This window comes from Phoenix dactylifera, chromosome 4 (assembly GCF_051530095.1).
Source record: "Phoenix dactylifera cultivar Ajwa chromosome 4, Ajwa_hap1_PhDact_Kaust_v1.1, whole genome shotgun sequence".
NCBI lineage: Eukaryota > Viridiplantae > Streptophyta > Magnoliopsida > Arecales > Arecaceae > Phoenix > Phoenix dactylifera.
In genome coordinates, this window is record NC_143193.1 from 204,215 (window position 1) to 230,086 (window position 25,872).

General features: G+C 51.9%; 1 protein-coding gene across 1 annotated transcript; it reads left to right on the forward strand.

Annotated features, from left to right (window-relative positions):
• The first annotated feature begins 2,714 nt into the window (after nucleotides 1-2,714).
• LOC149753586 (desiccation-related protein PCC13-62-like) lies at nucleotides 2,715-4,966 on the forward strand. Its single transcript, XM_089929979.1, has 3 exons — nucleotides 2,715-3,071; nucleotides 3,204-3,429; nucleotides 4,491-4,966. The coding sequence occupies exons 1-3, from the start codon at nucleotides 2,749-2,751 to the stop codon at nucleotides 4,866-4,868; spliced, it is 927 nt and encodes a 308-aa protein (XP_089786105.1). The 5' UTR covers nucleotides 2,715-2,748; the 3' UTR covers nucleotides 4,869-4,966.
• Nucleotides 4,967-25,872: the final 20,906 nt, after the last annotated feature.

Sequence of the window (25,872 nt, forward strand, 5' to 3'; positions counted from 1 at the left end):
ATCGGCGTTGGTATCTGTCGGGTCGAAATTGGGCCACTTTTTGTTGTGGGCCGGATGATCTATTTTGACTAGGGATGGCAATCGGGTCGGGTCGGACATAAACAGATCGGGTCAGATGCAAGTCGGGTCAAAAAATCATAAACCTGAACTCGATCGGTTTATTAAACAGGTCAGAACATTACCACCTGAACCTGACCTGTTTATTAAACGGGTAACCCGATCCGATCCGTTTAACCCATTTAAGAAACAATTAACCCGACTCGTTTAACCCAACCCGACTCGTTTAACCCAACCCGACCCGCTTAACTATTAGACTTAAATTAGATACTTAGTATGTAAGCCATAATTTATGATAAATCCACCAATATTAACACGGTCGAGCAAATTTTTTAAAAAAATAAATTTAACCAGAAATTTAAAAAAAAAAGAAAGAAAACACGAAGAGGAACAGAGGAACAAGGGGAAGAGAAATATTAAGAGATTACAATTTTCTTATTGGAAAAAAATAAAAGAAAATGGAATCGGGAGCCCTCAAAATCTCTGATCTAGGATTGTAGGCACCATCCCCAAATCGTTTTCTCTCCGGAAATCATCGACGGCTTCGATTCGGGTGAGGAAAAAAAATCTGGAAGCCCTAGCTTTTGCTATGAATCAAACCATAAAAAGTAAAAACCAAATCATTTCCCTCCACCGGCATACCTGCTGCTGGACTCCGCAGTAGTCGTTGATTTGAGGAAAAGATAGAGCGCGCTCCCGTCCTCCGCCGCCACCGCCTCCGGCTTCATTTCGGCGGTCTCCCCTTCCTTAACATGCAATCCCTGACTTTTCGAGAAGGAAAAAGGAGGGGGCGTCGATGTAGCCGCGGGGGGCGTCGACGGGGTGATGTAGCCGCGATGATCTCGTCCCGCGTGAGAGTGGGATCGGTTGATCGGGGGGCGTGATGTAGCCGCGGTCGCCATCGATGGGGAGACGAAACTCGGAATTTGTCGGCAAGGGGGAGGAGAGGGCGGAGGCGGAGGAGAGGAGAGGGGAGAGGGACGCGGAGGCGGAAGAGAGCTCGGGCGGCGGCGCAGCGCTTTGGACAAACCTTAACCCAGCAACCCTAACGAAAAGTAATGTTTAAAGTTTAAACAGGCTAAGGGCTAAGGCTATTCCACTGAAGGCGAGTTGGGCTTCTCAGCTGCTGGCCATGGCCCATGCGGCGGAAGGTTGGGTTGGCCCTAGTTGGCTGGGCCTTGTGGGCTGTAACCCTTATCTTCTATCGGCCCAATAGTTAAACGGATTAAACGGGTTAAATGGGTCAGACATCTAAAATCCGTATCCGACCCAATTAATAAACAGGTTAAACGGGTCAACCAGTTTACGATCCGAACCTGTTTAGGCCAAATCCAAACCTATTTATGGCGGGTCGAATACGGGTCGGGTTGGCGGGTCGGGTCAAATCTTGCCACCCCTAATTTTGACCCCCATCAGTTGTAATGCTTGTCATTACTGAGTTAATTCTTAGCAGTGTACAGGCTGGCTCACAAGAAAGTCATAGATGAAATTTCATCTCACTAGACAACGCATGCTACTGCTTGTTCCTTCTCTTGCTCTCCGTACATTTATACTAGGGAAGATTAAAACTTTGGTTGGGAAATATTGGGATGGAGATCAACGATCACAATATGGTTGAGAAAGGCAAAGATTTAAAATTTTTACCCATTCCACTCCCCTAACGGATGTCATTAGAGCAGCATTAAGGAAGGTGATAATAATTTTTTTATTTTTAATTCAGCTATGGTAGAGGAGTTAAGAGGGGGATTGGGGAATCATAATTGCTATCGAGAAATGGTTTTTCAGTAGAAAAAAAGGCATTTTTTAAAAAAATATTTAGTTGCCATAATTACTGAAGAATCTATATATTAATGCGAATACATACAAAAGAAGAACAAAAGCGGATGTCCTTTTTATTTGGGCAAGCCATATATCACTGTATCTTTCCCTGCTATTTTATGATGATTAAGTTTCCATTTGTAATATGAATTTAATAGGTTAGTAAGAGTAGAAATTAAATTTAGGATACTTTAGGAAAGGAAAGAAAATTAAGAAAGACATCCGTTATCCCTTTCTGATTTCACTAATACAGTAACTCAGATATGGTTTTCATTTAATCTAATTAGCTGCTGTATAAAGTATCCAAGCCATAACGCCTAATTCCATATAGTTTATGAATCCCTACATATAATCTTTATATAGTGTCTCCATATAAATAAAAGTCAAATATTTTGAATTAATTACTCTATGCTTTTGGAAAAAAAATTACGGCTCCTCCGGATTTTCCATTTCAGTTATGATGGTAAGATTTCTGGATACATTCTCCCTGTCTTAACTCGAGATCTCTTTTTTGGTAGGAACAATTTTATGGCAAATGCAGTCTGTGATTTTGGACACAAAATGAACTAAGATAACAATACATCGAAAAATCCGAAGAATTAGTCATTTTAATTCTTGTATGGAAACTTTTGCCGTAGGGTTTCGTCAACGAACCATATCAAGGCAGGCGCCGTATTGAGGTAGGTGCCGGCTTCCGGTCCTCTCCTCGCGCCCATCTTCCCCGCAAGGCGACCAGCTCATCGATTCGAACCGCTTGCCACGTGTCACTCTTCTCCGCTGTCGCATCTAAGAAGCTGCCGCGTAACGTTGAGCCACTCTTATATAAAGGAACAAGAGTTAGGGAGCTCCGCAAAGAGAACAAGCTAAAGACTCATGGCTGCCACCATCTCTTCCGCTCTCCTTGCCTTCCTCCTCCTCCTCTTCACAACCCTTCCCTCCTCGATGTCGCAGCTCCAGGTGGGACAATCCGTCACGCTCCCCAAGTCTGACGTCGACCTGCTCGAGTTCCCACTGAACCTGGAGTACCTGGAGGCCGAGTTCTTCCTCTTTGGCTCCCTCGGCCATGGCTTGGACCAGGCGGCACCCAACCTCACCATGGGCGGCCCTCCTCCCCTCGGCGCCAAGAAAGCTGCTCTGGATCCACTGATCCGCGACATCGTCGCTCAGTTTGCCTACCAAGAAGTTGGCCACCTGAGGTGATCGATCTGCCTGATTGTCACTTGATCAGCGCACCATGCATGCATGGTTTCAGTAATTAGTCTAACTTGACAACCAACTCGCGATGATGCCGAACCATGATTGATTTGATTCTTGTGCTTGTCGTGCAGGGCGATCCAGAGTACTGTTAAAGGATTTCCGAGGCCACTGCTTGATTTGAGCTCGAGCACCTTCGCCAAGACCATGAATGAGGCGCTCCAGCGCAACCTGGAGCCACCTTTCGATCCCTATGCCAATGGGATCAACTACCTTCTGGCCTCCTATGTCATCCCGTACGTCGGACTCACCGGATATGTCGGGGCAAACTCCAAGCTCATGAGTGCTAGGTCCAAGAGGGTATATTTCTAGACTTTTTTTTCCTGACCTTCCCCTAGCTACTTAATAATGGAGTTTTAATTATTGTTTAGAAACTCCCCTTCGTACATATAATATACAAAAAAAAAAAAAATATTACCAGATGAGACCTTCAATCATCACATTAGCAAAGAAAATTTTTGTATTATTCTTGATATTTATCTTGGCCAAATTATTCTTGGAAGTATTCTTTATAAATAAATCAATCCAAGCCTTCCAGGCCTACTCAATATTTATGACTTATACACAGACCTTGCAATTTATTCACAAGTTTTATATAATGTTCAAAATTATTTATATATTACGAAACCAGCTGGTATATCAAATACTGTTGCCGGCGATAGACTTGTTTTATATCATCTATTATTCTTATCTTTCCTGTATTTATTGTTAAATAAATAAATTTACATATATTTTTCAAATATATTTCTTTAATTTTATTATCTTACTAATTACCACAATCTTTCCAAGCATCTGACAAATTTATCAGATTTCTTTCCCCCATCCCAGTCACCAGATCTTTACCTTTGGCCGAGTCATCTTTAAATAGGAAAACTATGAATATGACAAACCATAATTCAAAAGCTAGGCTTTCCTTGTCGGTCGGTTTGGCCATGCTTTTGCTATTTTCTTCTCCATTCATACATATATATTGGTCCGACAAAGATGACCTATGTTTAGAAAGTTTCCCACACAACAAACCAGCCATATATGCAAGCATGCGTGTGTGTATATGTGCGTGGATGAGGACAAATCCAGTACAATCCAAGACTCAGTCAGGAGATGCGATAAATTTTCCACCCACTATGCAAATCTAATCCATATCCAAAGCGTGAGTAGGTTGGTTTGAATAAAGGATTTTTTTTTTTTTTTTGATAATATGGAATAGAGGAAATTTCAGCTGATATTTTTTATCAATCACTCTGCCGCGCACCCAAGCTTAATATTTTCATGCAGCATGCGTATGTTCAAATATTGATAATAGACGTGAGAGTATTGGCCAACTTAATATATATCTTCAATTGATATATGCATGCATGCAGCTCGTAGCTGGCCTGTTGGCCGTGGAGTCCGCACAAGATGCAGTCATCCGTTCGTTGCTTTACGAACGAGCTTGGATGAAGGTGGAGCCGTACGGCATCACCGTGGCCGAATTCACGGGGCGCATCTCGGAGCTGCGCAACAAACTGGGCGGCTCCGGGGTGAAAGATGAAGGCATAGTCGTCCCTCCAGCGATGGGCGCAGAAGGGAAGATCCCAGGCAACGTGATTGCCGGCAACGAATACTCGGTGGGCTACGAGAGGACCCCCAAGGAGATACTCAGGATCGTCTACGGAAATGGCGATGCACACACTCCGGGTGGTTTCTTCCCCAAGGGAGCCCAAGGACATATCGCCAGGTCTTATCTAGGAAGAGCTTAGCAAGTAGTAATTAATAGCGCTGTTTGTTCCCTCTGGCCACTCGGCTTGAAGATGCGTCTTCCTTTCGAGACATGATTAATAAACAAAAATTTCCTCCATGGAGTTTTCTTTCTGTCTGCTTGCGTGGCTTCAGGAGTGCCTCCTTAGTTATATGTTCTTAATTTAACCTCGGTTTGGTCACGACAGTCATGTTAGTTCGGATCATTTGCACCGCTGTCAACAGTGTCTTAATTCGAAGCACGTCCAATATAACGCATTGTCCTGATCCGTTAATCGAGCCATTCAATTCGATGCCCATAAAGAAAAGGGATAATAGACCTCAGTCCATTCTAGACCGGAACTAACAAGGGTTTGAATCGAGCGACCGACCGTAAACAAAGGCCCAGGAAGGTGGAATTTATTTCGGAACAGAACGGGTACTGCTTGCCTGATCGTTTCGGGAAAAAGATGAACGCTTCTAACCTGATAATTTCTTGATACTGCTTTTGGCCCGAGTTTCCGTCAGGCCCGGATAATTTGGGGCTGCATATCTTTAACTTCTTTCTCTCATCCCATCCCACTAATACCCACATGATGCAGAGTCGATTTTCTTCTTCTTCTTCTTTAATGGGGGACCAGCCATAAGCCATTGTTATGTTATTTCAAACTAAATAAGCAGGTGAGATTGGATTGCGACATATAAGAGAGTGATGTATCAACTAGTAGAATTGTCACCAGCCCGGTCCTATAACCTTAAGGCAGAGGCAGAGACTTTGGTAAAATGATTGTGATTAGACCCTTCGATTGAAAGCAAGGGGAAATAGCTAACATTGCAAGCAAGCTAAATATCTTATTAAATTCCAAATGCTTTTCTTTCGTGGCCTTACTCATATACAATCGTCGTCTTGATCTAATATAGGATATCTAATATTCTCACACAAGCCTTAATTTGTTGTTCTTGGACCTCGAAAGCAGGCAAACAATGGTGCAGCTTGAAAAGTTCATGATTAAATAGAAAAGAGATAAGACAGACCAGGTTATAGTAAGAAGAACATGGATCCTTTCCAAATCCATCAGCTAAGACATGTAGTAAGAGAAGATTGTTGTACCAATAGATAACTCTCAGATGTGTCGTAGATATACATGTACACCGACTCAATTTTCTTGTAAGTTGTCATCGGCACAACATCAAAAAAGCCTAACCATAGTTAGTTGACTTCATTAAATGCAAATCTCCTTGTATTTGTTAGGTACATTTGCCGTCTTGTTACTCTACTAGTCCAAATATGATTGATTTTTTTCTAACAAACTTTCCTTACTAGCCACATTGTTTGACTATGTATTGATATATATTCTATTGTAATTTATATACAAGATAGAATAAACACATACCTTCCATATATTCTCCTTTTAATATGGTATCAAAGCTCTAAATCTATATCGTTGCTCGCCTATTGACAGCCAAAACACTATCGGCGGCCAGCCTTCTTCGACCTCATCATAACGAACGTTCATAGTCTATCTCTGCATCTCCGCTGCTAGAGGAAGCGATCGTCCACGCTCCTCACTCCTCCCTTTGTCTTCTCTTCCATGCCACTAGTGCCAGCACCAGTCCATCTATCTATCAGCCCTGCAATGTCATCTCGGCGAGGTACAATGTTTCGGGCCATTACTTCCCTACGCCAGCATCATCAATGCCAACTATGGCAACACCACTATCACCGCCTTGTAACCCGTCGCCACCTTGCGATTAATAAGGCTCAGCGAGTCCTTAGCGACCCTACCCTTGGCAGCAATCTCGCCGACAATGCCTCGAGATGTGTCACCGCCAACCCACGGCTACCAGGGGTGTGCATCTCTCGAAGGGTCCATCACCATCCTCTTCCACTTGCACCACCGGCTACTCGTGGCCTCCTTTCCGGCTCTGCCATCATCCCCTTTCACTTTCTCCACCGACCACCCATGGCCCTTTTTAGGCACCTACAGCCTCCAAGCAGAAACCTTTCAAACACCTGCAGCCTTCAAGAAGAGACCTTTCCGACGCCCACATCGAGATCTTTTCTTTTCCTTCCTCCACCAGTTTTCTCCGCTACTCACACCATTGAACTTCACCCTAGCGAGTCTTTTTGTCGCCACCACCCCAGCAAATAGGGCTCAAATTCGAACCCTCATAAGAAAGAGTAGCAAATCGGATCAACCCGTCTTAAGAGGATTCAAGAGAAGGATCCAATTCGAACTCAAATCCAATTCTTCGTTCCAATCAGCAATAGCCACATAAGTTGCCACATCACCTGGTATGCAAGCTGCCATGTCAGTTCCAAAATTCTACCACATCAGCCAACATGTCAACATCTAACAACCATGCCAGCAAGCCATGTCAACATATGATCTACCACATCAGCATGATTTACGCGTCATCATCTACTGTTGGCCAAGTCAGCTGGTGTTGACCAAACCTATTCGATTTTCTTTGACCATGATTTTGAACCACTTTCTTATGCTTTCAAATGTGCTCTTTCTGCCGTTGGACTCTATTTTTCCTAATCCTACCTCTATAATCATTTTTTCTATCTATATTAACTATTTTTCATCTATTCATCATCACATAATTGCGATTATGCATAAGTGTGATGTCTCTCTACTTGTTTCTACTATTTTGTGTTGATCCTACTATAGTTCATAGGAATAAGGGATGTCTAGTTTTTTAAAAAGTAACAAACTTTGATATTTTGTTACTCGAGATATGTGTCACCCTGAATGAGAATGAAGAATAATTTATAATCGGCTTAAGAACTGCGATAAAAATTACCGAATTATTATATAGTTCACGAATATTTCAATTTGTTCTATTCATCATTAGTTTGGTCGATTCAAAATAGCTAAGTAGGTCTAGTGTTTCTTGGTCGGAGAGTATTCCATCGTGGATATCATCCAACAATATCAATTGTTCTTTAACCTACATCACAAAAAGCATGAACCTGGATAGTTTATCCATAAGTTTCTTTCTCAAATGCATGCTATATAAGATCAGTTAACTCAATTTGAGTTTCAATGGGACCATGACAGGGATGCTGAGAAATCTACTTCCTGTAGAGAACACATGTGCTTGATGCAGTTTCTCATGGCTCTTCGAGATAATTTTAAACCAGTAAAAATATCACTTCTTCATTATGATACCTTACCATCTCTTGAGTCTAATATTTCTGAACTTATCTCTGAAAAAACAAGACTTGACTTATTCAAATCGTAGCGCAATGAGGCTATTCTTGCTACACCTTCTCAAGCCTATGTAGGTCAGATAGTTTGTTTGCAAGTATTATAATAAGCCTGATCACTGCATGGTCAACTATCCAAAGAGAAAATGTAAAATCTATCAAAAGACTAGCCCCTATCTTGATGATTGTCCACAAAATCCAAATAAGCAATCTAAATCCAAAATCGATCTATAGAGATTCTCCGTGAAAATCCAGCAATCAGTATGCTTCTTGTTATGGGGGAATTGAGCCGCCATGCCCCACGTGATCGGCACGCGTATCCAGGAAAGCTACAGCTGCCCTATGATCCAGCACTCCGACCCCGAGTCGGACCTCCTCGGCTCCGCAGCCCGACCCCGGGTCGGCTGCCCTATGATCCAGCACTCCGACCCCGAGTCGGACCTCCTCGGCTCCGCAGCCCGACCCCGGGTCGGCTGCCCTATGATCCAGCACTCCGACCCCGAGTCGGAGATCTTTTGATAACGACAGGCTATTCTCCAGAGGCACGCCGCGGCCTCCTGCTCCACTACTCCCTGCAACGGCTGTACCCGATGCTGCCCACGATCTCCTGTATCAACCGTACGAAGCGGAGCTCCACTACGCCCTGCCATGACCGTACCCAGCACTGCTCCACGACGCCCCGTAACGGCCATGTCAGTGGCCATTCTATCGTGCCCCACGACGACAAACCCCCCTGAGAGACCTTCCAGCCAGGTATATATGCGGCTGGGGGGAGAAGGGGGGGGTAAGCAATACCTCCCAGAGCACTCTCTCCCACTTGTGATTATCATCTCTCCTCCTCCAATCTCCTCTGACTTGACCGTCGGAGGGCCATCACCACCCTGGTGGTGGTGCAAGGCTTGTTTGCAGGTTCCTTGGCGGAAGGTGGAGCGCAACCAGCACCAACCAAGACAACTCAAGCGGAACCCCGTTCACACCGTCGTGTCAATCGTTCTCGGTTTGGACCACCAGCAACAGTTGGCGCTAGAGGAAGGGCCGAATCTCAGAATGATCGTAATGGCACGGCGAGGTGGTCGCGGAGCTTCCAATGCTTCCGGTCGCGGAGCCTCTCGCGCCTCTGGCCGGGAGGCTGCTGCGCCCCCAACACACTCTCAGCAGCATTCCACCGCTTCTCCTCCCATTCAGACGGTCGAACCTGCTCAGTTCGACCAGCTAGCCCAGCAGGTTCGCGCCCTCGCGGAGGCAGTGCAGAATCTACAGGGTGTGATCTCTCGGGTGCCGCAGCGGGCTCAGGAGCCGCTGCTCCCCGAGCACTCGCCTCTTCCTCACAACCCGCGCTCCTTCCTCTCCCATGGAGAGGAGCGCCGGCGCGAGGAGGATTCTCGGGTGCGGTCCGTTCTGCCAGGACCTTCTCATCGGAGCTGCGCGGGGTACGAGAGGCGGACCCGGGCGCGTTCTCAGACACCCCAGTCCTCGAGGGGCCCGCACTCCAGTCGGTCCCCCTCGCGCCGCTCCTTGTCTCCCACCCACCGGTCGCGCTCCCTGGACCGGCGGGTGGATGATCTCCACAGACAGCTCCAGGTCCTGAAGGGCCACTCCAAAGATCCCTTCGCCGACTTGGAGATCTCCTCCCAGCCGGCGCTTGCCTCAAGGATCCTGCGGACCCTAAACCCGCCGGGGTTCAAAATGCCGGCGATCGAACCCTACGACGGGGCGGCGGACCCACGGGACCACGTGGAGAGTTTCAGGACTCTTATGCTCCTCCATGGAGCATCGGATCCTCTCCTCTGCAAGGCCTTCCCGGCGACCCTCCGCGGCCCGGCAAGGGCGTGGTTCGCCGGCCTGGAGGCTAATTCCATCCAGTCCTTCCACCAGTTCACCCGTCTCTTCATCAGCCATTTCGCCGTCAGTAGCCGGCGAAGACTGGTCTCCGACTCCCTCTTCGATGTCCGGCAGAACGAGGGAGAGAGCCTGCGGGATTATCTCACCCGCTTCAACAAGGCAACACTGGAGGTCCGGAATTTGAGCCAGGAGGTGGCTCTCTCAGCCCTGAAGCGAGGCTTCCGGAAGGGCAGACTCACCTTCTCCCTGGACAAACGCCTGCCGCGGAGCTTCCCGGAGCTGTTGTCTCGGGCAAACCAGTATGCAGACGCCGAGGAGGCAGCTTCCCACCGGAACAAGGAGGCCGCCGAAGCCCCTCTAAAGCCCGGGAAGAAAAGGCGAAAAGAGGTACCCCAGAGGAGGAGCCCGACGCCTCAACGCCGGCGCAGAAGCCCGTCACCAGCAAGGAACCACGGCGCCATACGCCCTCATTCTCCGCACCGACGCTTCAACCGGTACACCCCACTCCTGGCCCCCCGGGCCCAGATCATCATGGAGGTCAAGGGGCGGGAGGACCTCCCGGTCCCGAGGCAGATGAAGAAGATCCCTGGGAGGAAGCCTTCTCGGGCGTACTGTGAATACCACCGAGACCACGGCCACGATACCGAAGACTGCTTCCAGCTTCGGGACGAGATCGAGGCTCTCATTCGCAGAGGGCGCCTCGGTCGATATGTAAACGACCGACGTCCCCCCGCAGATCCACGTCCAGCCGACCCGGCCCCTCAGGAGCCTCGGGAGCAGAATCGACCCGTTGCGGGAGTGATCCACACCATCACTGGGGGCTGCTCTCGGCCCGTGAGGAACGCAGGGGGCTCGGCGGAAGTATCAGGAGTGGCCGTCGCGAAGAGGCAGCGGGTCGGAAATGTAATCACTTTTTGTGATGAAGATGTAAAGGGGGTTCAGACTCCCCACGATGACGCCATGGTGATCTCTCTCACTATGGCGGACTATGATGTAAGGCGTGTTCTTGTGGATAGTGGAAGCTCAGCTGATATTTTGTATTACGAGGCCTTCCAAAAGATGGGCTTGTCCCGACAATTGTTGCACAAAACATCCACCCCCCTCATAGGATTCACTGGAGACGCTATCTCAGCCGAAGGTGTCATCGAGCTGCCTGTGACTGCGGGCATTGCACCCGCAGAAGCCACGGTGCGGCTCGGGTTCTTGGTCGTCCGTGTCCCCTCGGCCTACAACGCTATCCTCGGACGACCCGGGCTGAACGCCCTTCGCGCGGTGGTTTCTACCTACCATTTGCTCATGCGGTTCCCCACGGCGGCCGGGATTGGAGAGGTCCGAGGTGACCAGCCGACCGCACGGCAGTGTTTCCTAGCAACTCTCAAAGGGAAGAAGCCCATGGAGGCCCTAAGCGTCGAGTCACTTGACGCCAGAGACGAAGTGGCCTTGCGGCACGGGGAGCCGGCCGAGGGCGTAATCGAAGTTCCCCTCGAAGAAGGCCGCCCGGACCGCACGGTCCGGGTCGGTGCCAACCTCGACTTGGAAGCTCGGCTCCGGTTAGTGGAATTCCTCCGAGCCAATGCAGATGTGTTTGCCTGGTCGGCGGCCGATGTACCTGGGATCGACCCGGAGGTCGTTTCTCACGCCCTCAACGTCGACCCGACCCACCAACCAGTAAAGCAAAAGAAGAGACACTGTGCCCCGGATCGGATCCGGGTGGTCGACCTCCAGCCCTTTTTCTATGTGTTGGTGTTCTATATGACCGACATAAGACTCGACTTGCTACTTCCTTGAACTCGCTTAAGGAAATCCCAAGCTCCAATCAGCTCAGCTCCAACACTCTAAAAGAATAACTACACAACAACAAGGCAATGGGGCCTACAGAGCGCTGTAAAAGCTTGGTGTGCCTTGTTGGGTTGTTGCTTTGTTTACTTATCCCATTCGTATTGAGTAAGCTGACTAAGTGGGCTACTTAGTGCCGCACAGGAGGTAGACAAACTCTTGGAGGCAGGTTTCATAAGAGAGGTGAGCTACCCCGAGTGGCTGGCAAACGTCGTACTTGTCCGGAAGGCGAGCGGGAAGTGGAGGATGTGCGTCGACTACACCGACCTGAACAAGGCGTGCCCCAAGGATAGCTTTCCGCTTCCACGGATAGACCAACTGGTCGACGCGACTTCCGGATACCAGCTACTGTCTTTTATGGACGCCTTCTCCGGCTACAACCAAATAATGATGGCTCCACAGGACGAGGAGAAAACTGCCTTCATAACAGACCGGGGGCTGTACTGTTACAAGGTAATGCCCTTCGGTCTGAAGAACGCTGGCGCCACTTACCAGCGCCTCGTCAATAAAATCTTCAAGGAGCAGATCGGCCGGAATATGGAGGTGTACGTGGACGATATGCTGGTAAAAAGCCGCCATGCAGTCCAGCACATTGCAGATCTGGAGGAGACTTTCACCACCTTGCGAAAGTTTCGCATGAAGCTAAACCCAGCGAAGTGCGCTTTTGGTGCTTCGGCCGGGAGGTTCCTCGGTTTCATTGTCAACCAACGGGGGATCGAGGCCAACCCGGACAAGATCAAAGCCATCCAAGATATGTCCCCTCCGACCAAAGTGAAGGAGGTTCAGGAGCTCGCTGGAAGGGTCGCCGCGCTCGGACGATTTGTGGCAAAGTCGGCCGAACGCTGCCAACCATTCTTCAAGGTGTTGAAGCGCCCAAAAGACTTCCTCTGGACGGCCGAATGTCAAGCGGCGTTCGACCAGCTCAAGGAGTACATGGCGTCTCCTCCCCTGCTGTCCAAGCCGCAAGAGGGGGAGATGCTCTACCTTTACCTGGCGGTCTCCCCAACCGCAGTCAGCGCGGTACTGGTTCGGGAAGAGGCAAGACTTCAGAAGCCTGTGTACTACATCAGCCGAGTCCTCCGGGATGCCGAGACGCGGTACACGAAGGCTGAGAAGATCGCCTTCGCGCTGCTGACTGCGACCAGGAGGCTTCGCCCCTATTTCCAGGCTCATTCTGTCACCCTTTTGACCGATCAACCACTGCGGCAGATTCTCAGCAATCCAGAGAATGCGGGACGGCTGGTGAAGTGGGCAGTAGAACTTGGTGAGTTCGACATCCGCTACCAGCCCCGACCAGCCATCAAGGCCCAGGTGCTCGCGGACTTTCTCGCTGAGTGCACTGTGCAGGAGGCGGAACCTAAGCCGCCGGAGACACCCAGCCTCGATCTCCCGATCTGGACGCTCCACATTGACGGGTCGTCGAACCCTGAAGGTGGAGGGGCTGGGCTGGTCCTCACCAATCCCGATGGAGTGATAGCCGAGTATGCCTTGAGGTTCGGATTTCCGGTGACCAACAATGAGGCGGAGTACGAGGCCCTAGTCGCGGGACTCAAACTCGCCAAGGAGCTCGGCATCCGGCGTCTGAAAGTCTTCACCGACTCCCAGCTGGTGGTCGGGCAGGTTCGAGGGGAGTTCGAGGCGCGGAGCCCGACCATGCAGAGCTACGTCCGGAAGGTGCAAACACTCATTCCCGACCTCGGCAGTGTTGACATTCAGCAGGTCCCGAGGAGCGAAAATGCCAGGGCCGACAGGTTGTCCCGCCTAGTGGACGCAGACGCGCCCAACTTGTCGAGGGCAATCTACCTGGAGACCCTGGATGCCCCGAGCATTGACGGGGCTGGAGCGGTGATGGCAATTGATCCGGAGCCGTCTTGGATGGACCCGCTCGTCGCCTACCTCGCCGAAGGAATCCTCCCTGAAGACGAAGATCAGGCCCGGCGGCTCGTAAAGAAGTCCGCCCACTACGTACTTTATGAAGGGAGGCTATATCGGACCTCGTTTACCGCCCCCCTCTTAAGGTGCCTCCGCCCCGCGGAAGCGGCCTACGCCCTCGGCGAAGTCCACGAAGGCATCTGCGGATCGCACTTGGGGGCTAGGTCCTTGGCGCATAAGATCATGAGGCAAGGCTACTATTGGCCGACCTTGTTGGAGGACTCGAAGGACCACGTGCGGAAATGCGACGCCTGCCAGCGCCACGCCAACGTCCAGAGAGTCCCCTCTGTCCCCTTGGCGCCAATCACCGCGCCCTGGCCCTTCGCACAGTGGGGAATGGATATCCTCGGACCATTTCCCGTCGCTTCGGCCCAGCGGAAATTTTTGATTGTCGCCATCGACTACTTCACCAAGTGGGTGGAGGCAGAGCCACTGGCCACCATCACGGAGGCACAAGTCCGGAAGTTCGTGAAGAAGAACATCATTGTCCGATTTGGAGTACCTCGGGTCCTCATCTCGGATAACGGTCGACAGTTTGATAACAAGCACTTCCGGGACTTCTGCGAGGAATTCGGGATCGAGCATCGGTTCACATCCGTGTCGCATCCCCAAACCAACGGCGAGGCCGAGGTCACAAATCGGACAATCCTCCAAGGTATCAAAGCGCGGATCGGCCGGACGGGGCAAGCTTGGGTCGAGGAACTCGAGAATGTCCTTTGGGCGTATCGGACCACACAACGGACTCCTACTGGAGAGACGCCTTTCAGCCTAACCTATGGCACGGAAGCCGTTGCCCCCGTGGAGCTCGGACTCCCCTCGCCTCGGGTGGCCGCGCACCGACCCGAGGCCAATTCAGAGCAACTCCGAGGGAACTTGGATCTCTTGGAAGAGGCAAGGGAAATGGCTCAGGTTCGGATGGCAATGTATCAGCAGAGGGTGGCCCGATATTACAACTCCAAAGTCCGACCGAAGCTTTTCAGAATTGGAGATCTGGTGCTGAGGCGAGCTAAGGCATCTCAACCTACGGAAGGTGGGAAGCTAGCGCCAAATTGGGAAGGCCCGTATAAAGTTCGTTGGGTAAACCGACCTGGCTCCTACCAGTTGGAAGCCCTAGATGGCCGAGAAATTCCAAGGGGCTGGAATTCCGCTAACCTGCGGATGTATTACCAGTAGAACAACAAGGCCAGAAAGACAATTTAAAAAGGTGCAATACTTTTCATTTCAATAATTTCTGGTTACAATGGCGTGCTCGTGTGATTACAAGGAATTCCCAGAGGGGAATTAGGGAGTAAAGAAAGTAAAGAAGAGGTGGGGACCCAAACCCTCAACCCAGGGCGGCTGCAGTCCCACCAGAAGTGGGTGCTTCTAACCGGAGGCGCCATCCAGCACCTCACCAAAAAGAGGAGGAGCCGCCGCAGAAGAAGCTCCCGCTGCCCCCAGGGGAACGCCGCCTCCAAAGGATATTCCCATCTTCCCCAGTGGTAGGGAAGAGAAGGGATTCGAGGGGGAAGAGTATATGGAGGCGCGGTCCCGGATTGAGCGTCCGGCGCAGAGCTCAACCGGGAGGCTGAACTTCAAGAAGGGGAGATGTGATCCCGGATGAAACGCCTAGAGCGGAGTTCCGCCGGGGAGACCCTCCTTGTTGATCCCAGATGAAACGGCTAGTTGGCTAAAGTTGTAAGGGGAGCGCCTCCCCTTTCCTTCGACAGGAGTCTCTCAGTCATATGCCAAGGAGGAGGTCCGCGATCCATGGCAACCTGCAGCTCCGGCTTGGCAAATTCCATCGTACCTGCACCTGTATTTATAGCCAAGCTGCGGCCCCCTGGTAGTTCCGATACGGGTGGCTCCAATAAATGCAGGCGCACTGAATCCGGAGCCGTTCCGGCTCCCGAGGCGTATCTCCCCGCGATTTCCTAAGCGTCATTCTCCTTAAATCGCATTCTTTGTGCAGGACGATCCGGGTGACGTATACCCCTAGGTCCACGTGTCTCCGCTCGCGCCCAGGCCGCATCCTCCTCGAAGAACCCGCGTATCGCGGCCGCCCAACTAACACTCCTCACCAGCAGCAACTGGCGATCTGATTACCCAGGTAACGCATTAATTAGCGTTTAATACCCTTCTCGTGTTCCCCCCAGGCAACGCTTGGAGGAGAGGAGAAACACGGTCGCGGCTGGGCACGGAGAAACCCCGATGGGCGGCGAGCGACAAGTGGCCGACCAACGAGTGGAATGTCCCGAGGCTCGGCCCTCGGATGCCTGGCTAACCCGATGATCATCCCGGGAGCAGACTAGCCGGAAGCCCCGACCGGTCGCCTCGGCTTGCGCCAGCCTTGGCCGACCAACGAGCGGAATCTCCCGAGGCTCGGCCCTCGGATGCCTGGCTAACCCGATGATTATCCCGGGAGCAGACTAGCCGGAAGCCCCGACCGGTCGCCTCGGCTTGCGCCAGCCTTGGCCGACCAACGAGCGGAATCTCCCGAGGCTCGGCCCTCGGATGCCTGGCTAACCCGATGATCATCCCGGGAGCAGACTAGCCGGAAGCCCCGACCGGTCGCCTCGGCTTGCGCCAGCCTTGGCCGACCAACGAGCGGAATTTCCCTGAGGCTTGACAACCCTCAGATGCCTGGCTAACCCGATGATCATCCCGGGAGCAGAATAGCCGGAAGCCCCGACCGGTCGCCTCGGCTTGCGCCAGCCTTGGCCGACCAACGAGCGGAATTTCCCTGAGGCTTGACAACCCTCAGATGCCTGGCTAACCCGATGATCATCCCGGGAGAAGACTAGCCGGAAGCCCCGACCGGTCGCCTCGGCTTGCGCCAGCCTAGGCCGACCAACGAGTGGAATTTCCCTGAGGCTTGACAACCCTCAGATGCCTGGCTAACCCGATGATCATCCCGGGAGCAGACTAGCCGGAAGCCCCGACCGGTCGCCTCGGCTTGCGCCAGCCTAGGCCGACCAACGAGTGGAATTTCCCTGAGGCTTGACAACCCTCAGATGCCTGGCTAACCCGATGATCATCCCGGGAGCAGACTAGCCGGAAGCCCCGACCGGTCGCCTCGGCTTGCGCCAGCCTAGGCCGACCAACGAGTGGAATCTCCCGAGGCTCGGCCCTCGGATGCCTGGCTAACCCGATGAACATCCCGGGAGCAGACTAGCCGGAAGCCCCGACCGGTCGCCTCGGCTTGCGCCAGCCTAGGCCGACCAACGAGTGGAATCTCCCGAGGCTCGGCCCTCGGATGCCTGGCTAACCCGATGATCATCCCGGGAGCAGACTAGCCGGAAGCCCCGACCGGTCGCCTCGGCTTGCGCCAGCCTTGGCCGACCAACGAGCGGAATTTCCTGAGGCCTAACCCTCGGATGCCTGGCTCAGCGCCGGAAGAGTTTCCTGAGGCCTAACCCTCGGATGCCTGGCTCAGCGCCGGAAGAGTTTCCTGAGGCCTAACCCTCGGATGCCTGGCTCAGCGCCGGAAGAGTTTCCTGAGGCCTAACCCTCGGATGCCTGGCTTAGCGCCGGAAGAATTTCCTGAGGCCTAACCCTCGGATGCCTGGCTTAGCGCCGGAAGAGTTTCCTGAGGCCTAACCCTCGGATGCCTGGCCTAGCGCCGGAAGAGTTTCCTGAGGCCTAACCCTCGGATGCCTGGCTCAGCGCCGGAAGAGTTTCCTGAGGCCTAACCCTCGGATGCCTGGCTCAGCGCCGGAAGAGTTTCCTGAGGCCTAACCCTCGGATGCCTGGCTCAGCGCCGGAAGAGTTTCCTGAGGCCTAACCCTCGGATGCCTGGCTCAGCGCCGGAAGAGTTTCCTGAGGCCTAACCCTCGGATGCCTGGCTCAGCGCCGGAAGAATTTCCTGAGGCCTAACCCTCGGATGCCTGGCTCAGCGCCGGAAGAGTTTCCTGAGGCCTAACCCTCGGATGCCTGGCTCAGCGCCGGAAGAGTTTCCTGAGGCCTAACCCTCGGATGCCTGGCTCAGCGCCGGAAGAGTTTCCTGAGGCCTAACCCTCGGATGCCTGGCTCAGCGCCGGAAGAGTTTCCTGAGGCCTAACCCTCGGATGCCTGGCTCAGCGCCGGAAGAGTTTCCTGAGGCCTAACCCTCGGATGCCTGGCTTAGCGCCGGAAGAATTTCCTGAGGCCTAACCCTCGGATGCCTGGCTTAGCGCCGGAAGAGTTTCCTGAGGCCTAACCCTCGGATGCCTGGCTTAGCGCCGGAAGAATTTTCTGAGGCCTAACCCTCGGATGCCTGGCTTAGCGCCGGAAGAGTTTCCTGAGGCCTAACCCTCGGATGCCGGGCCTAGCGCCGGAAGAGTTTCCTGAGGCCTAACACTCGGATGCCTGGCTTAGCGCCGGAAGAATTTCCTGAGGCCTAACCCTCGGATGCCTGGCTTAGCACCGGAAGAGTTTCCTGAGGTTTAACCCTCGGATGCCTGGCCTAGCGCCGGAAGAACTTCGGGAATCAAAAGTCAGCAAGAAGCAACCAAGAGCTAAAAAAAAGAGGACGAGGGCGAGATGAAGAAATATTCAACGTGCATTAATTTTCAGGGCCGAGGCCCATACAATTGGGCAAAACGCCGACATACAAAAATAAAAAAGACAATGAAAGGTACAAGAGGTCAGCTTGGAGGAACTCCCGGGTCGGGAACGCCGGGCTCGTCCGCGGGAGGTAGGGAAGCAGCAGGAGAACCAGCAGGCGATGGCGCCGGAGAGGAGTCCAGGAGGGAGATCTCGCTCAGGTCGACTTCGGGATACTTAGCCGACACCCTTGCCAGGCCCTCCTCGAAGCCCAAGGTGAAGGCTTCGGCCCCCGCGTCCGACGCGTCACGGACGAACTCGTCAGACTGGCGATAGGTCCGCACTGCCTCCGACATATCATGGGCGAACTCGGCGGACTGGCGATAAGCCTCAACCGCCTGACGCCCGATTTCCGCCCTCTTCTCGGCCAGCTCCGCCTCAGCTCGCTCCATAATCTGAGCCTTGGCCTCCAAGACCTTCGCCACAATCCGGCCTTCGGCCTCAGAGGAGACCCTCAGCAGATCAGCCTGAGCCTCTTTATGCTTCGCCTCGGTAGCAACCCGAGCGGCCTCGGCTTCCTTCAGGCGCGAACGGAGCTCTTGGACGTCCGTGCATGACTTCTCCAGGGCCAACTCCAGTTCGCCTAGTTTGGCTTCAAAAGAGCGGATTCGGTCGCAGGCGTTGTCGGCAGACCGCTGGGCCTTCTCCCACCGCTCTCGATAGTCCGCGATCTTCCGGGACTGCTTTTCAGCCCGTTCCTCCGCCTTCTTGACCCTGCTTTCGAGGCCCGAGGCGGCTTTGAGTTGCTCCCGAGCCTCTGACAGTTGCTCCTCCAGGGCGGCGAAGCCGAGTGCCCGCTCTTCGGCCTCCCGGAGCCTCGCCTCGAGGTCCCCGGTCGTCCTGCCTGCCGCAGCCCGGCCTCCCTCTTCCATTGCTTTCAGCCGGTCCTCGGCCTTCGCCAAAAGCCCCGCCTGTTCCTTGTAGCACTCCTCCAGACGGATCATGTACTGGGCGAGCTAAGAAATAGGAAAAATAAGGGAGTCAGGCGGAGAACAACAGAGCCAATAAATGGTGAAAGACGGCCAGAAGAACACTCACCGACATGAGACAGACGCAGCTGGCGGCCCCAACGTCAGAGACATCCAACTCCCGGACCCGCCGACGGTCCTTCTCCAGCAACACTGTTTCGATGAGATTTCGGGCGCCATCGGTAGTGAAGGCAGACCCCGATTTCTCCCCGGAGCCGGATGGTGGTTCTGCAGCCTTACCCTTATCCATCGCCTGGGGAAGAGTCCGGCTGATCGCGCTCGGGGCGGGGGTCGCCCCAGGAATTGATAAGGTCCCGCTCGGCCGGGGCCTCGGCGCGTCCCTCCTCGAGTCATCAGGAGCCGACCGAGTCGAAGGCCGGGTCGGGGACCGATCACGTCCGACCCGTCCGTCTTGAGCAGGCTCGGGTGGCACCTCCGGAGTAGCGGCAACCTTACCACCGGAGGGCTGATACAGCGTCAGCTGCCGGTCGGTGCCCACGACATCTCCCTGACCGGTGGGCCCGGACTCGTCGGTCGGCATCGGAGGTATCTCCTTACGGGACTTCTTCGCCGGTGGGGCCCCGCTCGGAAGAGCTCGTTTCCTCCTCCGGACTGCTTCCAGCAGGGACGCCCTACCAACAGCCTTCGACTTCACCGACCGCATGACGTCGTCGACCTCTGCAAGAAGGACGGGATAGTCAGGGACTGAGAAACCGAAAGGAAGAAGGAACGAAAGAGAAGAAAAAAGCTAAAGAAACGATGGCGGACTCACGGTCGGTGGGGACCGAGCTCAAACCGACGTTCACCAAGGTATCCTCAGAAATAAGGCGGCCCACCGGGGGAAGCTGGCCCTCGGCGACCAACCCCTTCAAGGCGGCGACGCCCTCGGATTCCTCCCTCGACAACTTCGACAGGCCAATTGGGGACTTCACCGGCGTCCCCCAGATTGCCCTGATTTCCCAGGAGGGGTCTGCATCAACGAAAAAGAAGCGCTCCTTCCAGTGGTGAATGGAGGTAGGACCCTCCTTGACAAGGCCGCACCCTCGCCGCGCTGCGAAGCACCACCACCCTTTGTCCTGAGGGTGGCCGCTCAGGCCGTAGAGCTCCCAGAAAACGTTCAAGGTGGCGGGAATCGCATGCAAGCGACAGAGAACTTGGAAGACCGTCAGAGCACGCCACGAGTTCGGCACCAGTTGCGTCGGTGCCATTCCTAAACCCCGGAGCACCTGTAAGACTAGGTCTGAAGGGGGAAAGCGGAACCCGGCCTGGAGGATGCCCTCATTGATGGCGATCTTCCCTCGAGGAGGATGAGACATCCTCTCCTCAGGCCCTGGGAGCGTGACATTGCAGGCCTCGGGAAGGTGGTACCGAGCCACAAATCCGTCTAAGTCCTCGGCGACCAGTTTTGACTGGATGCTATCTGCTCCCACTTCGCCCATCCCTAATGGCCGATAAATCTACGGTCAGGACGGGGTCAAGAAGGAGGGAAAGGCCGGAACGACTGGGGTGCACTAGTACAAAAAGAAAAAGTATGAAGAGCTCAAAGTAGAAGAGTGGGAAACTCACTTGAAGAGGAGGAAGAACGGCTCCGAGAGCGTCAAAGGAAAAGCAAGCGAACGTTCCGGCGGCAACAATGGTAGCGCAAAGGAGAAACTCGAAAATGTCCGTAAAGAAGAAGACGGACGGGGGAGGGGCCCCGATTAAATAGGCGAAAGGGCAAGTGACACCTCGATGACGCCAGAAGACGCCTGGCCGCCGAAGGGTCGCTCTCACCCCAAAGGCGAATCGACACCATTAAGGAAGGATGTCCGCCGAAGTCCTCAGGTTGCCAGGTCAGCAGCAACCGCCATACGCCATAAAGAAGGCGGGAAGCTTGAAGCGCGCGCGCCTCTCCGAAGGATGGCGGCAATCTCGAAACATCACTCCCTTCACCTGTTCCCCTTCTGGTTCCAGGCTCGGAAGTGGGGGGCTACTGTTATGGGGGAATTGAGCCGCCATGCCCCACGTGATCGGCACGCGTATCCAGAAAAGCTACAGCTGCCCTATGATCCAGCACTCCGACCCCGAGTCGGACCTCCTCGGCTCCGCAGCCCGACCCCGGGTCGGCTGCCCTATGATCCAGCACTCCGACCCCGAGTCGGACCTCCTCGGCTCCACAGCCCGACCCCGGGTCGGCTGCCCTATGATCCAGCACTCCGACCCCGAGTCGGACCTCCTCGGCTCCGCAGCCCGACCCCGGGTCGGCTGCCCTATGATCCAGCACTCCGACCCCGAGTCGGACCTCCTCGGCTCCGCAGCCCGACCCCGGGTCGGCTGCCCTATGATCCAGCACTCCGACCCCGAGTCGGACCTCCTCGGCTCCGCAGCCCGACCCCGGGTCGGCTGCCCTATGATCCAGCATTCCGACCCCGAGTCGGAGATCTTTTGATAACGACAGGCTATTCTCCAGAGGCACGCCGCGGCCTCCTGCTCCACTACTCCCTGCAACGGCTGTACCCGATGCTGCCCACGATCTCCTGTATCAACCGTACGAAGCGGAGCTCCACTACGCCCTGCCATGACCGTACCCAGCACTGCTCCACGACGCCCCGTAACGGCCATGTCAGTGGCCATTCTATCGTGCCCCACGACGACAAACCCCCCTGAGAGACCTTCTAGCCAGGTATATATGCGGCTGGGGGGAGAAGGGGGGGGTAAGCAATACCTCCCAGAGCACTCTCTCCCACTTGTGATTATCATCTCTCCTCCTCCAATCTCCTCTGACTTGACCGTCGGAGGGCCATCACCACCCTGGTGGTGGTGCAAGGCTTGTTTGCAGGTTCCTTGGCGGAAGGTGGAGCGCAACCAGCACCAACCAAGACAACTCAGGCGGAACCCCGTTCACACCGTCGTGTCAATCGTTCTCGGTTTGGACCACCAGCAACACTTCTCATTCTATTGTTGCTAATGCTGAAATTTTCCATATTGATAACTCTTCTTCCACACATTCCACCTCAATCACTAACATGTTTGTCAATGATATCAAAGATATAATTAAACAGGTTCTATCTAAATTTGGTAGTTTCACTCCAAATCCACTTTTGTGTTACTTTAGGTAATTTTTGATATTTTGATTTTGTATTTTGCAGTCACATAACTTCAAATTCTATTCTTTTTTCATCAAAAGCTCCTGATCATCTTCTATCATCTATTCATGCCGCAGATGTTTCTATTATGCATGTTAGTCATATAGGTCATGCATCTTTCTACATGTTCATTATCTCTATCTAACACTTATTTGATTTTCAAACTTACTTTAAATCTTATTTTTATTGATCGATTATGCAAACTTAGTCTTGATGTCCATTCCTTTGGTAATGGTTTTTTTGGACAAGATCATCAGATAGGGCGGCTTCTTTGGAGCGGTCTTAAGATTGGATGCATGTTGTAGCTCATCAATCTCTGCATTTTATCTTGAGTATCTCCTTGATTTTCTTCTCAGTCAACTGTCTCTAACTCATCTAGTACATCTTTTAGTCTTTGGCACTAACGTTTGGATCATAATTTTTTTAAATAAATTATGTATATTAGTCTTTAGCGATTTATTAAGCATAAAAATATTGTTTGTCTTTAAGGGGCCGGCGCGGGCGCGAGGGGAGGGGGGTAAATGTATGCAAGCGAAATAGGATTGCGAAGTGTAAAGGACTGACATAACAGCTGGCAAAATTATCATCGGCCCAGTCCCATAATGAAAGCGACTGGACCCTGCTATTGAAAGCAAGGGGAACCAACTACTTCAACAACCGAGATCACCCTCGTTCAAGGAATTCAATGTCATGGATGAAGTGTGATGCCTAACGCTAAATTGAAAGCGAACTATAGATATCTTATTAAATTCTAAATGTTTTTCTTTCATAGTCTTAGTCATATACAATCATCATCTTGATCTAATATAGGCTATATAATATTCTCTCACAAGACTTTGTTGCTCTTATATGACAATCAATGGTGTGACTTGAAAAGTTTATGATTAAATAGAACATAGATAAAGGCAGACCAGGCTATAGTAAGAAGAGTCTAGATCTCTCCAAACTCGTCAGCTAAGATATGCAGTCAGAGAAGATTGTTATACCGATAAATTAAAGAATTCCGATATTTTAAGAGTGTATAGCTAGTTGCCTGCCGCCTAACGATCGACTTGCCAAATCTCAGTGCGTGAGGTGGATCTTGGCATGCATTCTCGGGTGAACCAAGGTGGGCCGAGCCATGTTCCCGGATAGCAGCCTTTGGCTAACGGAGGCAGTTGGACCGGCCAAATTATAAAAGCTCATGGCTTCCACGTCTGGGACCAGCTGGACTGGTGATGTCGATGCCCTCAACAATTCAAATGGACAAGATAGCTGCCAGAGGTGGGCCAGGCTGGGCGCTCAACTCGACAGCGACCGGGCCCATACGGAGCACAGACGGTCTCCGACGGACGTTTCCTTGCGTGATATCGTTGTTCGTCGTCTGATGGGCGATGGCCAGAGCTGGGCCCACCATACGTAAAATGTCTTTTCCGATTAAATAGCCGTGCACGGTGCACCTTACCGACTCTCGCTCGCGCTCTCTCTCTCTCTCTCCCCTCCCCCCCCCCCCCCCCCCCCCCGCGCTATTCGGCGCTCCTCTATTTTTATTTCTTAGATGTCCTTTTCTTGTTGAGAAGACCGTACGTTGTGTACGTCACTCTTTTGCGAAATATACAGCATCCTTGTTTTGCGTGACCTGTACGCGAGTTTGTGATCTTAGCTTCTTTCTGGCGCCCATTCTGGAGGATGAGCGTAGTAACGAGTCAGCACGTCATCTTGGCTTTAGATCTCGTTTACGTTGGCATTCGGATCCTCGATACGCTCTTGAGCCTTGTTATTTAAACTATTACAAAATAATAAATTCCAAAATATTGATCCATATTGTGCATATATCACCCGATAATTAATTAAATATGCTTGAATGAAACAGGAAGACTATGAGATTTAGAATGGACCACTCTTGCGAGGCCGGATAAATCTAGATAAGACTTTAGAGGAAGATTTGATGCCACAGTTGAGACTTACCTTTCAAAGGGCTGAGCTGTAGCAACTTTTGTTAGTGGGCTTTTTATTATGCGTGTAATGGAGGCTACGTGGCATGCTCAAACTCGTCGGCTGATTTGGTCAGAAGCCGTCAGATTTGGACCGTATCGGAAATTTTGAAGGACTGTTATTTAAAATACTCGTAAAAGCTACCATATTTACAATAAAATTCATGCATTTTGAAATAGTTTTTAATATTGCATCATTTGTGGCCTGCTATTGTGCTGAGCTTGATCCATTTAACCTTAGAGAATTTATTTGATTTTCTTTTATAGTTCAGAAAACTTGAACCAGCCCGAATAAAGAACGCCCTCTTAGCCCAAAACTCATGGCGCCCAAATTAGAAATTTTGGAATTCAAAAGAAGATTGAAATTATATGGCCGACATGTTCTCCGCACATGCTAAGGGGACTTGAGGCACATATTCGCATATGTGCAGAGAGAAGATGGACTCTTGATGGGAGTTGTCTTCTTTGTTGACTTTTTGTGGGATTATGTGAGGCCCAGCCTCATTGGGCCAACCTATTGGCCTAGCCCAGCATCCTAACGTGACCCGAAAGCCTATCCAAACCATAACCAGGGTAGACCCTTGGTTGAGCACGACGAAGGATGTGAGTCCTCCTTCTCCTCGGACTCTACCGGAGATTAGAATTTTCTAGTCTCTAGTCTATTTAAGCTCCTCCCCATCCTCCTCATCCCCCATCGGAGAACCGGCCTCAATCGGAGTTCACCGCGGCATCTTCCTTGATTTTTCTCTTCGAGCACCGATGGCCTTTGCATCGTCGCAGTGGCCAATCGCCGCAAGAAGACCAGTAAGAACCATACCACCATCAAGCTACCTCCCTTCTCTTCCTTTCGGACTTTTTGAAACCTAGATTCTGGACGGTGATCATTAGAATTTAGTCGAGAAGGGCAACACCCTATTTTCCTCTATTTTTGGAAAAGAACTATGTTTGTTTTTATTTCTGGCGGGTTTCACCGCCGGTGCTTATGGCCTTGGAAGGAGTCTAGCCACCGAGTTTGCCCTATTTCATGATTTAAGAGGTCGGAACCCCTGTTTTGAACTATTTTGGTGTTGTCGGCTGCTAGTCGCCGCCAATAAGCTGATCATGGGTCTCCTAACCCTAGGTACCACCACCGTCACCCTTTTTTCTTTCATTTCTTCTTTCTTGGCTAAAGAGAAAAATTCTGTTCACTCTTCCTCTCTCCTTTCTTTTATTTCCATCCTTTATCTCTCTACTGATGTTTCTCTCTCTACCTAGACTTTCTCTCTACTCTCTTTAGGATAGCTGAATCTAGTAGGGACTCTTTAGAGTGATTTTGAATTGACTTTGGTGAATAGTCCTTATCTCGAGTCGTCGAGCAATGTGTCATCTCTCATCCTGGCCTTTGCCAAATATTATTAGATTTGATCGCCCCGATCCTTTTTGAACTATCTATATCCTAATTTGAGTATGATTCGATGGATTTCACTTTGATCGAACCAACTAAAATGTCGAGCACTCTTGCTTGGTCAATCGATGAGACGGTGGTGTCCAACTGAACGGATTGGTTCGAACAAGATGAAGTCAATTGGTCA

What these genes read in the sequence shown, in the direction of transcription:
- LOC149753586 (XM_089929979.1), top strand. Translation starts at nt 2,749, where the DNA reads ATGGCTGCCACCATCTCTTCCGCTCTCCTTGCCTTCCTCCTCCTCCTC. An exon ending in CAAGAAGTTGGCCACCTGAG is followed by an intron (nt 3,072 to 3,203) that starts GTGATCGATCTG and finishes CTTGTCGTGCAG; the next exon opens with GGCGATCCAGAGTACTGTTA. An exon ending in TGAGTGCTAGGTCCAAGAGG is followed by an intron (nt 3,430 to 4,490) that starts GTATATTTCTAG and finishes GCATGCATGCAG; the next exon opens with CTCGTAGCTGGCCTGTTGGC.